This window comes from Eschscholzia californica, unplaced genomic scaffold (genome assembly GCF_041429995.1).
Source record: "Eschscholzia californica isolate CP2 unplaced genomic scaffold, dmEscCali1.0.p SCAF_6, whole genome shotgun sequence".
NCBI classification, from domain to species: domain Eukaryota; kingdom Viridiplantae; phylum Streptophyta; class Magnoliopsida; order Ranunculales; family Papaveraceae; genus Eschscholzia; species Eschscholzia californica.
The window spans coordinates 32041975-32058135 of record NW_028238483.1 but is presented as its reverse complement, the minus strand read 5'-3'; the positions used below and the strand labels follow the sequence as shown (position 1 = coordinate 32058135).

The window sequence follows — 16161 nt, the reverse complement described above, 5'->3', positions numbered from 1 at the left end:
CCAAACAGAGAGAAAAGAGAAATCAAGGGGAGAGAGACACGATTTGGCATACAGAACGAGAGAAATAGAGACAGAGAAATGTGAATTTTTTTTTTGAGGCAAATGATTCCTCTCTCACATTTGGTGCCTCATGAGGATTAGTTGTAGTATGCATAGTTTGGCCTAACTACCATGGTTACCCACAAGATCTCAATTTTCAAATATAGCTTCACTTATTCCAAACCTACAGGAAATCAAGTGTTTTTTTCGTTTTTGAGTCAACTCTCGCCCTATTTAGGTCTGATGTAGATTTACTTTTATAACCTCTTCTACCATTTTTCAGAAAGCAATACTGTAATCGGAGTGTAATAGTTTAAATTCCCTACTTATAATTTCAACACGATGTAATTGAAAATGTATGTCAAAAACGAAAGGATGACCCTCACTGATAGAATTTTGTATATGAATTTCTCAAACATTTGAACAAGTTGAGTGACACAAAAATATGTGAAGTGGACAAGTACTACACAACCTTGAACTTGTATGGGTTGGTCTAAACATAATGACTTGTTCTTTTGTTTTAAATTGTGGACGATTGCTAATGGCCATTAATACTATAATGACAACAAATTAAATTTGTAAAGAGAAGGGGGGTAAAAAGTGAGAGAGACAGAGGGAAAAAGGGATGACGTAATCCACTATAAGGAAGGGAAGGAAAGAGTGAAAGACCCTTCATACCATCAACCCGCCCACGCGCACTCAAGCGGTCCTCCTCTTCCACCTCTTTTTATACTCCACCCTTCTCTCTCTCTAACGAAATTTCTCCCATCTCTCTCTCTCTCTCTCTTTTCTTCCTTCTTTGTCTTCTTCTTTCCTTCATATTAAAACCCAAGCCATCAAGCAACACACATACATATATATAGTTACCATTTTTCTCTCTCTGTCTCTCTAGCTAATTGGATCATCTTGTTTCATTTGTCTCACTCTAAGGTAATTAGGGTTTGTTCTATAAATCATTGCATCCATCTCATCTTCTTTAAACTTAGCTAGCTACTTGTGTTCTTTTTCTTCAATCATTCACTATGGACTTTGTAGATTAACTTGAATTTTTCAACTTGTTCTTACTTGATCAACAGAAAAAACGAGAGAGCGAGACCAGGGTTTGAATCTTACTGTTTCCATAAAATACAAACTAACTAGTTATGTTGTTAGCATACTCAGATTGAAGCCTCTCTCTCTAACTAGGGTTTTAAGTTGTTAATTAGAGATTAAATATTTAATGCTGAAGCAATGGCATTCATGATCATAAAAAAGATGACAATTTTAAGATATACCCATCTGACATTCTGACCAGAGACGTGGGTAATTGGTAGAATATTTCACTGTCATAAACCCTAGGGTATCCGGAGAAGAACGTCGACTTTCATAACAGTAAGCACAAATCTCAAGATTTTTGTCCTTGAAACTGAAATAACAACTAAACCAAGAAAGTAGGGGGGGTTTTTTTTTTTCTCTTCAAGAGGGTCAGAGGGTGGCTTGTGTTTTTTGGACAAAGAGACAAGAAGGTCAGAGAACTTCTTCTACTTCTTAACCTGCAACAATAACATTTGACTCCCTTTCTCTCTCTCTATCTCTCTCTCTCACTCTATATCTTCTCTATACTATATGTTGCATGTATCAATAGGCAAGTGTGATGGTGTTCTTTTTCATGTTTGCCAAGTAATCTTCCACTTCTCATTTTTAGAGTTAGAGAGAGAGAGAAAGAGGCGTGCTCAACATTGTTGAGATCACCCCCAAACTTTGTCTATCCTTCATAATTTTTTGCAAAAGCTACCCCTTCCCTACACACTACAAAGTCAATTTATTCTCCCATACAAATCCCAAAAGTTGTTTCAACATTTTAGTTTAGTTAAGCATATATATACTAATATCACTAAACCACATTCATATGAAAATTGCTTCAAGTACTCATGTTTGTCGAATTTCAGATCAAGGTCACTAAGGGAGATCCATGTAATTAGGGTTTTTACTAGATGTGTAGAATATTAATTATGATATTAAAAATATTATCTTTGTTACTTATAATATATAGATAATAGATAAAATATGGGTGTGAGTTTTTTTAACTTGTTGATGAATGATTTCTACCATTCACCAAAGTCACTAGACAACATCATTAACACAAACCACAACTTGTCTGTTTCTTTGGACCTCAAAAAAGCCCTTCCAGGAATGAGAGAGAAAGAGAGAGAGCATGGAATTCACAAACTTGTCCCATCTTTCTTACCTTTCTAACTTGGATTTTAACAAACTAAACCTCCTTTTCTTATCTTTTTTTTACCCACTAGAAATCATTGTAAGAGACAAAATGGGCTTTGTTTATAACACGCGCTTATTTCCTCTTAGAGATAAATGGTGAGTGTCAGTCTTCACCAAATGAACTTGATCATTGTTCTTAATTCATAACCACCTTACTTGTCTCCTTCTCATTTGTAGGGTTTCAATCTCTCTATCTCTATCTCACATTTCTTTCTTATTTGCCCTGTCTTCTTGTTTTGGGTTTTCTTCTCCTTTCTTTGTCTTTCTTATAATTTAAAGATGATGATGATGAAGAGTACTAAAAGGTCAATAATTTCTTGGTTGTGAATTTGATGCAGTTTTGGGTTGTAGAATTTAGTGGTTGTGGTGGTCATCACTCATCGTAGTAGCGATTATGGAGACGATTGAATCATGTGTCCCTCCTGGTTTTAGATTCCATCCGACCGATGAAGAACTAGTTGGATATTATTTGAAGAAGAAAGTAGCTTCTCAGAAGATAGATCTTGATGTTATTAGAGATATCGATCTATACAGAATCGAACCATGGGATCTTCAAGGTACATATGTGGATCAACTAAATTTACCCCACTCCATAATGTTGTAGGATTCATGTTTAGATCCTTTTGTCCATTGGGCATCATAGTTGGATCAATCTTTTCATATGGTTGATCCAATATGATAACATACTCATGCAGTTTGTTGATCCTTCCATGGATCAACTTGTTATACTATTATCTAATGACAGTAAATCATGATCAAATCTTGCTAAGTTGATTATGTGCTAATTTGCTTATCTTTGTTTGATTTAACTAAAAAGGTACAATTATATTAGGTGAATGGGTTTTTGTTAGACATAATTAATTTGAATGCTGCCTTGTGATATATAATGGCAGATCGATGTCGAATTGGATATGAGGAGCAAAACGATTGGTATTTCTTCAGTCACAAAGATAAGAAGTACCCGACTGGAACAAGAACGAATAGAGCAACGATGGCCGGGTTCTGGAAGGCCACAGGACGGGACAAGGCGGTGTACGATAAGATGAGGTTAATAGGTATGAGAAAGACTCTGGTTTTCTATAAAGGGAGAGCACCAAATGGACAGAAAACAGATTGGATCATGCATGAGTATAGGCTTGAGACTGATGAGAATGGACCTCCACAGGCAAGATTCTAACCCCATATACTCCATTAGTTTTACCTTATAAGTGGAAGTAACAAAATAGAAAAGATAGTGAAAGAAAACCTAAAAGAAAAATCATATTGGACTTATGCCTAATCTGATAATGGTTCCATTACAATCCCATAGAAACAAATTAATTCAAAACCCTAGAGGGGTCTAGGAAGTAATGTATAGCAAGGAAGTATTTTTACAAGTTACTATTGCATGTGATTGTTTAATATCTAACCCAAGCAATGGGTTTGCATGAAGGTGAATGTTTAGAAGTTACAAATGTATTTTTCTCTCCTTCAAATTAGGATGTTCATTTTGTTTTCAAAAATGATAAAAAGACCCAAAGTCCAAACCTTGGAATGAATATGAATGCCACGAAAAAATTCGGGTCAACCAATGATGGATTTTCTCTCTTTAAGGTGGCAAAACCGAGAGGGCTAGGTGTACAAAAAATTTTGACTTAATTTGTGACTTGATAACTTACCTTCACTAAAAGATAAAAGAATACGAAATTTGACTACGATCTGTACCGGAGTCAAGTCATCATGTTACAATATAAGTCCTCATTTTACACTTAGCATTTCCCTGTCCATGTTCAGCCTTGATTTTTGCCCTAGATATCATTGCTTCTTGTCTTCACATAGCCCTCTTGTTCCCTAGTTCCTACTGAAATTTTGAATTTTACCATGCAAAACAAGAGAAAATAGTCAATCATTTGTAGGTCAAAAGTGATGTTTTAATTAGCTCTAAGCACACTAAAAAAGTTTGTTTTTAGAGTTAATTTTTGAGAAATTCTTTAACAGTCTAATTCATAAAGAAAAAAAGAACATTTCTTTATAGTTCAGTGCTTTTAACACTTTTTCAACAGTTTCTACTACTCTTTCTCAAACAGATTGTGATGTTCATTAAAAGGAAACATAATTTTGAATCTACTTAAGCTCTTTTGACTTTGAAAACACTAAAATCTTTGAAAAGATCATTCCCATTTTATTTATTTCATGTTATTGAGTTCTTTCGTATGCTTTTTTCGACAGGAAGAAGGATGGGTCGTCTGCCGAGCATTCAAGAAAAGAACAACTAATCAAACAAAAAACAATGAAGGGTGGGAATCAAGTTATTTCTATGATGAGACAATAAGTGGGATCAGTTCAATAGTCGATCCAAACGATTATATAGCAAGACATCAACCACTACAACAACAGACGAGTTTCATCTGTAAGCAAGAAAATGAAGTTAATAACCTAAATTTCTTGAACTCAACTCATGATCCATTTTTACAACTTCCACAACTAGAAAGTCCATCTCTACCATTAATAAAGAGGCCAAGCTTCGTATCATTGATATCAGATACTACTAATAATAATGAGCTAGATGATTTTCAGGCTAATCGTCCTCATTATCGACAAGAAAATCTGGTCATTAGGTCATCTGGGTGTGGAAACAATAATAACAATGTTGTGGAGAAAGTGACAGATTGGAGGGCCATTGATAAATCTGTTGCTTCTCAGTTGAGTCAAGAAGATAGATATGATGGTGAAGGAAGCTCAAATAACTTTTGTGGTGGTGTTGGCAATCATATTAATAATAGTTCAGATTATTCTTTGCTATTAATGCAAAGTGGTAAGGATGATCAAGGAGGGAATAATGATAAATTTGAAGAATGGGTTTCTCAGTTCAGGTAGTAGTACTACTAGTCAACTTCAGATTTGTTTCTGCATATTTGACAAATGATCAAGATAAAGAAGGAGAAGGGGAAGAAGAAAGAGAGTTTGAGTGGCTATTGTTATAGTTTCATGATATTATCTTATGGTTGGTGAACCCATGGAGAGACTTACTAAGTAATATGTTGTAAAAAAAATGATCAAAAAGAAAAATATGTGGTATGGATGAGTGAAGAAATAACCTCTCGGACCTAGACATTATATTATATTCTTGCTAAATCGCTTTTGTCCCATGTGGGACTATTCTCACACACCTCACATGTGAGGTTCTTTGAGCCTAACACGTATCTTTTTTCTCGAGTGATATAGATCAAGTGTGGCTTTTGAACTAATCATATGTGGGCCTAGCTCTAATATTATATTAAATTTTTAGTCATCCAACTCAAAACCAACTGGCGGTGAATAGATAGAACCTAGACGTTATATTATTGTTTATTAGTTCGCCTTTCTCTCATGTGGGACTATTCTCACACACTCTCTTCGAGGTGCATCCCTATGTAAGCAGAGCACCATCAGATTTTACCTAGTGGAAACATGATAAAAAATGTGTATACCTCATACACCAGACATTCATTGTGATAATTCTACCCAACTTTGGTGAACCAAGAAGGTTTTGTTTGAACTTGGAAGCATATACACAACTACCTAACTGCCCAATATTACAGTCAAAACAAATTATTACCATCAGTTTGGATCAGCCTGATTCCAGTAAGAAATTGAACATATGTACTAAATGTTTTTTGTTTCCTGTAATTACTACTCATCCAGATAGAACCACAAACCCTTATCATGTAAGTACCAAAATCTTGTAGTTGATATTCTACTATCTTAACCTTGTTGAGAAGTGGAACCTACTATATGAATGGGGACAATGGCTATACTAAAGGTTTCATGTATAGGTAGGTAAGTAGGTTATTCTTATCTTAAAGAGTCCTGGCCATACCATGCTAGGAATCCAAGAGTATGATGATGGCCTTTTACTCACAAATCTCAAATGGATGGATTTTGATCAAAACATCTGAATTTTGTGGTTTTATGTGTTCTCACATTTAATTTTTGGTATCACCATTCTATACAACTAGGCATACGACGAGAAAGAAGAGACAAGAGACATAATATGCAATTCAATTCTTATTCAAGGTGAGCAATTCAATTTAATGCTATCGTGCGTTGCTTCATATTGAAGCGAATGGAACTCGATTCTAGTTGATGGTGTACTTGGTCCAGATGGGTATGTTCGGTTTTACGCTCACACTTTATCCTACAAAAAGTATTGACACCATCTAAAGGAGGTTAGACCCATAACATGTATAACTACACAAAATGATAGAATAAACACATAAATAGCCATCTAAACAGTGGCGTGATGTCTAAATATCGATCACACAATCTCTTGAATTATGAAGAGTTTCACAACCAGTTGAGCTTGAACATCATATCTCCTACCTTTCAAGTGTCTTTTTGAACTTGAAAGGCATATGTGCGTGTGAATAAGAGAGACCCATTTTGATCACTCTCGACTAACAATTGGTTACGAGGCCCACCTAAAACCTCCTTGGGGCCACGCACTGTGAGTTTGATTTTTGAGTAATGCTTCAAGGAAAATTTTATATACACTCACCATTATTACCTATCACACTCGCATTCGGATTAACAGTCAATTTTCCTTTACCGGGTCAAATTTCACTCACACTCGATTAAAAAAAACTGGATCTTTCACCAGTCCCAAAACCTAAGAATTCCTCCATTAATTTTTACATTAACCACAATCACTACCCGACTACTTAAAGTTTTTTTTTGTCGACGAGAACATCCAGAAATCAAACAATTTCCTCTGAGATCATATTCAAATTATAGAAACTTTTAATTGGTGTTTAATGGTGAAAATCATGGAAAACAGTGAAATTTTACATTGTTATTTTGATCCAAATAAAACTGTAAAGAATGAAGGGTCGTGTACTAAAAAGGTATAGAAACAACGCATGCATCTTCGTTTTAAGTTATTATTTCAATGAAAGTGGTGTTATCCTTGAAAACTATACAAATTTCATACCGGTAGTCTATTAGAGGTACCAGTCCCACATATTGCATTATAGGTCGACACGAAGCTATCGATGTGTAACGCACATTGCTTTTATCTTACCAATGAAATACTTACCAAAATTCTCTTCAAACGTTGCTCTCTGTTTTTTGTCGGTATAACTATACCAGTGCCTCTCTTTTTGATAATTTGACCATAGAATCGGTTTCATCTTACTGATGGCAATTGGACAAAGCATTTGAACAACATGTGTGTGTATAGGAAAAGTGGGTGTGTTAGGGTAAAATTAGGTTTAAATGTGAGTATGATAACCATGAGTATATTTGGCAAACACGGTAAGTGTATATAACATTTCCCATGCTTCAATTATCTCATTTTGTTTGAACACCTTTAAGTAAGCCAATCTTGCCTTTCTCTCCAATTTTTGAATGGGCAGTTTAGAAGGCACCTCTGGATAGTGTTATTGACATCTCCCTGTTATTGGCACCCCCACCCAAGACAGACTCCCCAATTTTTCCTGACTTAAATTTTGTGGACTCGAGTTGATTAGATCAAAAACTTTGTTTGAATCCACCGACTCTAAATTCGATGGGTTCGAAGCGATTTTGTGGTTGAACAGACCCTACCACCACTAGTGAATACAACTCCACTCGGTGGACCTAGGCCAAATTTGGTTATAAATTTTTGCTGGAGCCCACTGATTTTAACAACATAACATAAGTCAACAGTTGGTAGCCCAAGTGGTTCCAAAGTGTTGACATAAACTCCAGAATCCCTGGAGGTCCCAGGTTGAATCTCAGAGAAGGTAGAATTTTTGGTTATTTGAATTGGGATTATGTAAGAATTAATAAAGTTGTTGGGCTTCAGGCCATTGTCTTTGTTGGGCTATAGGCCCGGTGTTGCTAATGTTTGAGTGGGCAGTTATCGAGCTTATCACCTCTGTGATGTATCAATTGCCAAATATCACGACGTACGTAGTTCATAGTCGTCTTCCAAAAAATAAACATAACATAAGAGTTGAATATGATGAGCAAAATTTTAAACCAAAAATCAAACCGAACCCATCGATTTTCGAAAACCTCTAACCAGATGTAGACATGTAGTCAAACTAGATATACCAAATCAAATGAAATGTGGATGGCACCATTAAAGATATCAACAAGCCAGTCTTTGGATGTTATCTCTCTGAATATGGGTTTTGCGTTTCAAATAGCTTAACTGGTAGGAAGCTCTTTATAAAGACCTTATGTTAACTGCATGACATCAAACAGAAGGTTTTGCAAGTATCATCTCAAGGGAAACAGTGACTTTGGTTTGTAAAAAAACACACCTACTTATGATTCCATTTGAACAGGTGTTTGGAATTGATGATAATCACATCAGCTTAAATATCAGGGATATCGTAACGGGAGCGTTTAGTAGAACCGTCGAGGAGGGAAACGAGGACAGAGAGGTCACAAGTGAGTAGGAAGTCGGTGGTCCATGATCTGTGGTCTAGGGGGTGGAAAGGAAGCCTGACAAAAGAGAGAAACTGGAATCTGGGTGAACATGTTAAGCACTTACAAAAACCTTGCCCTCTATTCATGTATAGAGCACAAACCCGAAGGTAGTTGGACTGTCTAACCGGGTGTCCAAGAGACCAAGAGGGTAGTTGGACGGGCATAATCTGTGTCTGACCTTGAATTGAAAAACACTAACTATGCCGAGTGATGTACCAAGAGCTGGTCCGAGAGCCAAGAAATGAATGGGCAAGGTCCGTAAGGAGAGGCACCCCTTCGCAATTAGGTGAGGTGAGATTGGGTCTCGTGGCAAGGCGAGGCACCCCTTTGCAATGACGTGAAATTGGGTTCTGGTGACTGGTTGGGCAAGGAGAGGCACGAGGCACCCTTACCAAGAAGAAACAAACAAACAAAATACTAAACCCATAAGCCATATACGTTCCTTTCCTCATTCTCACGCTCTCCTTTCCTCATTCTCACAGTCTTGTACAAACACCACTATTGGGGAATAAGAACCCATACCACCGAATTTTAATAGCATGAATTGCTGTCTGCTGTCTAATCTCTTCGTTTCACGGAATTAACCTAAGTTTCAGTTTATATGAACCTCATTAGTACTCAATAATTTCAAAATGAGAACTAACACATCATAAACGAGAAATAACAGCAACAAATATTTACAACGGGGGATGTGTTTTAAGTCCAAAATCGCATGATGAATGAGTCTAGAGACCAAAGATAATCTGAAATAGAAAATAAATCCACTCAAAGTAAATTACATGTCTATCCTCTCATTCTCTTTTACTACCTAACCTATCCTAAGTTAAAAAAAATAACCTAAAATAAAATATACCATAATATTTAGAGATTCATTAAATGATTTCCTTAAAAATAAACTTTCCTTCCGGAAAAAAAGTTGTCTTTTTCGTTTAGCAGAATACTTTGTTTTATATTTATATTAGAATTGGTCAAAATCAAACCGAAGAGAGAGAGAGAGAGAGAGAGAGAGCATCGTCATTTTCTAATATACGAACTAGGTTTTGATTTCATTCATCATCGACGCCAAATTAAACCGAGTGAAAAAGGCAAAAGCATCGAGTGGGAGAGAGAGAGAGAATCGATTGCTGGTTTCATTCATCATCTACAGTAGTGAAGAGTAAGAAAAAACAAACGTTAAAATAAAATGTTAAAAATGTTGTTGGACTCGATAATATTCTACCAGCATAGAATTTTATTAGAATCGACCTATTGTAACAAATTCATATCAGATGGTAACAAAATCAAGAAAATGCTAGTAAAATACTGAAAATGTAACAAAAACAATTTCACATAATATATTTTAATTACTAAAAAGTATTTGTTAACCTACTGTAACAAATTCATAAGATACTAGCAAAATATTCTTGCTTTTTAAACTACTGTATTCATATTCATTCAACAGATGCTAATAGAATGTAAAAATTGCTATTAGAATCAATAAGATGTTAGCGAAATAGTATTTGCTTTTTAACCTACTTTATCAAATTCATTCAGCAGATGCTAGTAGAATGTAAAATATGCTAGTAGAATCAGTAAGATGCAAGCAAAATAGTTTGCTTTTTAACCTCACAAATGAATTTGTAGATGTCTAATTGGATCGAGGTAGAAATAAAAGGCAAATCACAAATTCATACTTTCTTGAAATTCAAAGAACATAGAGTTACAGAGAGAGAAAATCGTTTTTGGGAGAGAGCATCTCGTTTTAGGTAAATATCCATTGAATTGGTAAGTTAATTTAGACAAATATCAGTTTTGAAAATAATATATTTTCTTGAACTCAAAGAACATATAGTTACAGAAAGAGAAATTCATTTTTGGGAAAGAGAAACTAATTTTAGGTAAATATCCATTGATTTGGTAGGTTACTTTAGACAAAGTATTTGTTAACCTACTGTAACAAATTCATAAGATGCTAGCAAAATATTCTTGCTTTTTAAACTACTGTGTTCATATTCATTCAACAGATGCTAATAGAATGTAAAAATTGCTATTAGAATCAATAAATGTTAACGAAATAGTATTTGCTTTTTAAACTACTTTATCAAATTCAATTATCAGATGCTACTAGAATGTAAAATATGCTAGAAGAATCAGTAAGATGCTAGCAAAATAGTTTGTTTTTTAACCTCACAAACGAATTTGTAGATGTCTAATTGGATCGAGGTAGAAATAAAAAGCAAATCACAAATTCATACTTTCTTGAAGTTCAAAGAACATAGAGTTACAGAGAGAGAAAATTGTTTTTGGAATAGAGCATCTCGTTTTAGGTAAATATCCATTGAATTGGTAGGTTAATTTAGACAAATATCAGTTTTGGAAATAATATATTTTCTTGAACTCAAAGAACATATAATTACAGAAAGAGAAACTCATTTTTGGGAGAGAGAAACTAATTTTAGGTAAATATCCATTGATTTGGTAGGTTACTTTAGAAAAATATAAATTTTGGAAATAAAGATTAACATTAAATATCCACCATAAATATTCTTTCATAAAATTTATGGAAAGAACAATTGTATTAACTCAACCATCACAAACCTTTAGTTTACCAATAGATAAAAAAATATCTATGAAAGGACAAAAATGAGAGAAAATTAAAGGATTGATACATGGAGCCCACCAAATAGTGAATTTTTAGACTTATTTTACATTTTCGATTTATTTTGGTTTTATTTTATTTATTTATTTATTAAGGAGTGGATATATGATTAATTACCCCCTATTTTTTTGACCTTAAACTCAAAAATCCTATTTACAACTTGAATCTATGAGACACGCAGCAGAAGTAGTAATTTCCATTCAAGATCAGATATTATCCAAGAATTAACTGGCTTTATATACATCATTTAAGAAAAATTGATATTCTAATTATGAATTCTGAAACAGACGACATAGGTAAAAAGAAAAACTAAAAAGTAAAGCTGGATGGATTCTAAGCCCTTTCTCCACGAATACGCCTAGCGAGTTGAATGTCTTTCGGCATGATTGTAACCCTCTTCGCGTGAATTGCGCACAAGTTTGTATCTTCGAATAATCCAACTAGGTAAGCTTCTGCCGCTTCTTGAAGTGCTAGCACCGCATGGCTCTGGAATCTCAAATCCGTCTGCAATACCACATACAGAGTACTACTATTAGTTTAGAGAGAGAAAGTAGGGAAAGAGATCTAAAAATAATTCTGAACCGGTTATTACCTTGAAATCTTGAGCAATTTCACGGACTAATCGTTGGAAAGGTAATTTGCGGATTAAAAGTTCGGTGCTTTTCTGGTACTTCCTGATTTCTCTGTTTCAAGGTATCATAATGTGAAAATTAGGGTTACTAAACAGATAAAAACGAAGTTATCTGCAAATCAAAAGAATGAAGGTCAAATCGTATATACCTAAGTGCGACGGTTCCAGGGCGGTAACGGTGAGGCTTCTTGACACCTCCGGTAGTTGGTGCTGACTTTCTAGCAGCCTGAAGATATAGATCAGAACGGAATTAGCCGGAGGAAAAGAAGACGATGAAAGAGACGAACGAAATCGACCGGAGAACGGAACATTGACTATAGATAAAACAATTTGCAGAGATTGAAGGAGAAGATTACCTTGGTTGCGAGCTGCTTCCTTGGAGCCTTTCCTCCTGTGGATTTGCGAGCGGTTTGCTTCGTACGAGCCATGAAGTCAAATTCAAGGAAGTAGAATTGAAATCGAGATCTAAGATGAGAAATTAGGGTTTCTGTTCAGATGAGGGAACTGCGAGAGAAGAACTTGAGAAGGGCCGGTTGTTTTGAAAGGAACGCAGTCAGAACGGCTTTATATAGAGAGTTAATAGAGGTAACGTGGCAAACGAGATTATTGGGGAGGAAGTTGAAGAAACACACGATCCGTGTGATTGGCTCTGATTGGCTCATTTTAGTAGACGCGGATCGTGGGTCAATGTAAATGTGTTTTCTCAGTCATTACTGGTCAATAAGTCAATCGAAGTGTTACACGGGAAACAGAATGGTCAATTTGTGGGTGCTATCTTTCTCTGGGGCAGACGAGGTGCTTCAAAAATTCTGTTGCCAAAACCCCATGAGCAATTTCAACAAAGAAAAAAATGCCCATAAACAAATAAATCGGGTACCTTCGACAAAAAAAAATGAACGAATAAATAAAGCGGGTGCACGAGACTAGCCAATACTTTTATTTCTTGTACTAGAAGTTCAATAACCAAAAAGGGTGTCTTTATAGGAGTCTCGCCTGTTTAGTTTGACTAAAATACTCTATAGACGGCTCGTGTTTAAGTGGATAAAAATATAGTTATTTAGTTTTGTTAATTCATATTGAAATCTTTATCTTTTTTCTCTCATATCCCATCCAAACCCAAAAGATCTAAAGAATCCGTCCGAAAACTTCCGTCATTAAACACTCTCACTAATGACTTCATTTGACACCGTCATCCATTGGTGGATCTTCGATATCACGAATTGATTAGACTGAGTTCACATTTTTGTTGTGTTGATATAGATCGTCTTTAATTTAAAAAGATCTATGGTCGAAGGAAGCTCCAAACAAATTTGAATACAGTGAGACTTCTCCACTAATTTCTGAGCATGCATTTGTCTATAAATAAATATATAAGCATTTCAAGTCACACTGTACTATCACTTTTAATAGAGTCTTGTACAGTTATTTGGATTTTTACAAAAATTAGGTATGTTCGGATTGATACCAGACTGGGAAGACATACGAAGCTTCGGTTCGAGTGTTCGACCCCTCTTAAGAGCTGACGGATTTGTTGATATGTATGCCACCTATGTGGTAGATTTGTGTTTATCTTTTGGTTGACGGATCAACCATTCTGAACCATCTACTGTGTCTTACTTTTTTTATTGTTTTTTTCATATATCTTTGATTTAAACGGAACTTCATTTCCTGCAACACGGTATTTAGATCTCTGAGAGTGTTGGGTCACGATGGAAGTTATGTTCCCGTTTTTCTCGTTGCAATGAAGACAACATCCACCAACCCGAATTTTCAAATGACAATGTAGACTCTAGTGAGGGGTAAAGATAAAGACATATATATAGAGAGGAAGAATGGGGTAAAAGTGAGATGAAAAAATTTGACTTTCGATTCACAAAATCATGGTCTTATGAACTACGTAAATTATAATGTTGAGCACGTATAGAGACCAAATTTTTCAGTTTGTCACATACTAGGCTCAAATTGAAACTAACCTTTTAATATGAAGGTTGTGCGAGGAAGGTCCATTTTGGCGAAATGAGTCTACTGTCCACGAGCGACAAGTAATAGGAGGAAGGTCCAAAGTAATTCGCCCTTTACTCAATACAAAGGATTCTTCTTCCGAACATAAACTTATTGAGATTTAACAAGGTTACACTATCCCATTGTCCACGTAATGGACTCTTCTTTTCCGAACATGAACATTGAGATTTAACGAGTTTGCTAGCCTTAGCCTGTGCGTCACGAAGCAATCGTTGATGATACACAACCAAGAGGCTCACAACTTGGCCGCGCAACCGTTGATGTTACACTATATCATTGTCTACATAATGGCAACCAAGAGGGTCAAACTTGGCCGCTGAAGGCTAACCAAGAGGCTCACAACTTGACCCCCTCAGCCTTGAGTTCTACGTCCTGAGATGACCACAAATTGGCTTTGGCTACTCCCATTTATCTCTTTTCTGTCTTTTTATTTGGACAATTTTGTAACCTTATTCTATGAACTATTTTGCCCCGTCCTTGTTTTTGTTGAAAGGATTTTGGGCGTCCTTAAAATAGCAAAAAATTACCCAATCCTCTGCCCAGGTGTGCACCCTGAAATTGATATAGAACAGAAAGAGAAAGCATTCAAAAAACAGATATCAATTGTGAACAAACCAACTTTCCTTTCCCATTATTCCTAACATTAAGTTTTACAGAATACACCATATGTTCAGACTCATATTCTGCAAGACCTACTCTAATGAAGATAAAAGACATCACCACCAACAGTTAAAACTAATATTCCTACACATAATTACAACCCACTAAGCAAAGATTAACTCCTCTCTCTCTCTCTCTCTCTCTCTAACCCTTTCTCTATATGATCTAAGCAGCAACCTTCTTGGCTTTCTTAGCAGCAGGGGACTTTATCGATTTGGGTTGTTTGGCCTTACTTGGAGTTGCCTTCTTCGTCTTCTTCCCACCCACAACTTTCTTCACAGGTTTCTTTGTCATAGTAGTTTCAGATTTCCTCTTACTAGTCTTTGCCTTCGAATCAACAACAGCCGATTTGGGTTTTGTTGGTTTCTTATTCTCAGTAAGAGATTTTACTGTTTTGGTCTTTGAATCCGATTCCCCTTTCTTTGTTGTTGATTCAGAAAGCTTGTATGAAGCCTTGATCTTAATCAATTTCCCCTTTGATGCACTATTCTTCAATTGAAGAGCCAACATTTTCCTGAAATTTACTGGCAGAACTTCTTTGTGTTTCTCTTCCATGAATTTAGCAATTGCATATGGACTTGAACCAGTCTTCTCGTTCATACCCACCAAAGCTTCTTTGATCATCTACATAACCCATAATCAAAATTCATCAGAACCCAGTAAATGAAATCATTTAGTAAGATAAAATAGCATAACCCTTCATTTACAAACCCTAGTTTGAAATAGAATTAATCAATTACCTGGAAGTAAGGAGGATGAGATGGGTTTGCAGCTTTGGGTTGTTTAGGTTTCTTCTCCTTGGGAACTTTTGCTTTCTTCTCCTTTGGAACTTTCGCTTTCTTCTCCTTCACTGGTTTCTCTGGTTGCTCCGCCGCTTCAACTGGTGGCGCTTCCGTTTGCTCCACCACCGTCGTTGCCACAGCATCAACCTCACTTTTCTCAGACATGATGAAAACACAGAATCAAATGATCTTAAACCTTGATGAACGAAAATGTCGAGAAACTATCGTGGAAAACAATTGAAATGGCGATCGAGTATTTATAGGGAAATCTTGGTTTGTTGGAGAAGAGAATTCTGAAACCTCATTGGTTATTATGAACTCACGCGGATCACAATCTTGTGTCGAAGTAAAGCTGACCGTCCACTTGGGTTGACATCTAAACGTGGATGTGATAGAAAATTTTCGTTCTTATCCTTCTCAATGGAATAGTTTCATGTTCCTTTGTTCAAGTTGGTGTGCTTTCTTCGTCTAGTTGATGCCATTTTTGCTTTAATTTGAATCGGTTCAATTTATATTGTTTTCATGTAATTGTAGAGGAATAATCTGATGTAGATTATTGCGGAAGCGTAAAAGTAATGGAATCCACCATTGTTAATAAACTAAACTAACGAAATAAAACTGATAAAATAACGATAAACAATAAACTTGATTAATAATAAACTTGGTTGATAATATTCTCTGATCTGGTTAACAAA

At 35.6% G+C, this 16161-nt stretch overlaps 3 protein-coding genes across 3 annotated transcripts; 1 reads left to right on the top strand and 2 right to left on the bottom strand.

Moving 5' to 3' along the window:
- The first annotated feature begins 794 nt into the window (after positions 1-794).
- On the top strand, positions 795-5392 carry VND1 (vascular related NAC-domain protein 1). Its single transcript, XM_086650690.1, is given in 5 exon segments — positions 795-969; positions 2637-2855; positions 3192-3463; positions 4507-5103; positions 5105-5392. Coding segments are annotated over 4 exon segments (1131 nt in total). The 5' UTR covers positions 795-969; positions 2637-2692; the 3' UTR covers positions 5204-5392.
- A 6158-nt stretch (positions 5393-11550) lies between these two features.
- On the bottom strand, positions 11551-12953 carry LOC147533617 (histone H3.3). Its single transcript, XM_086648515.1, has 4 exons — positions 12359-12953; positions 12152-12228; positions 11964-12054; positions 11551-11875 (listed from the first exon to the last, which is right to left on the bottom strand). The coding sequence occupies exons 1-4, from the start codon at positions 12428-12430 to the stop codon at positions 11705-11707; spliced, it is 411 nt and encodes a 136-aa protein (XP_086504641.1). The 5' UTR covers positions 12431-12953; the 3' UTR covers positions 11551-11704.
- Positions 12954-14627: 1674 nt separating this feature from the next.
- On the bottom strand, positions 14628-15848 carry HIS1-3 (histone H1-3). Its single transcript, XM_086648420.1, has 2 exons — positions 15425-15848; positions 14628-15308 (listed from the first exon to the last, which is right to left on the bottom strand). Exons 1-2 carry the CDS (start codon positions 15629-15631, stop codon positions 14850-14852), a joined length of 666 nt encoding a protein of 221 aa, XP_086504546.1. The 5' UTR covers positions 15632-15848; the 3' UTR covers positions 14628-14849.
- Positions 15849-16161: the final 313 nt, after the last annotated feature.

Excerpts from the sequence above, each read along its gene's own strand:
- LOC147533617 (XM_086648515.1), bottom strand. The coding sequence starts at position 12,430 with ATGGCTCGTACGAAGCAAACCGCTCGCAAATCCACAGGAGGAAAGGCT. Across the intron at positions 12,229-12,358 it reads GGAAGCAGCTCGCAACCAAG|GCTGCTAGAAAGTCAGCACC; the intron begins GTAATCTTCTCC and ends CTATATCTTCAG. Across the intron at positions 12,055-12,151 it reads CCTGGAACCGTCGCACTTAG|AGAAATCAGGAAGTACCAGA; the intron begins GTATATACGATT and ends ACCTTGAAACAG.
- HIS1-3 (XM_086648420.1), bottom strand. The coding sequence starts at position 15,631 with ATGTCTGAGAAAAGTGAGGTTGATGCTGTGGCAACGACGGTGGTGGAG. Across the intron at positions 15,309-15,424 it reads CTCATCCTCCTTACTTCCAG|ATGATCAAAGAAGCTTTGGT; the intron begins GTAATTGATTAA and ends TGGGTTATGTAG.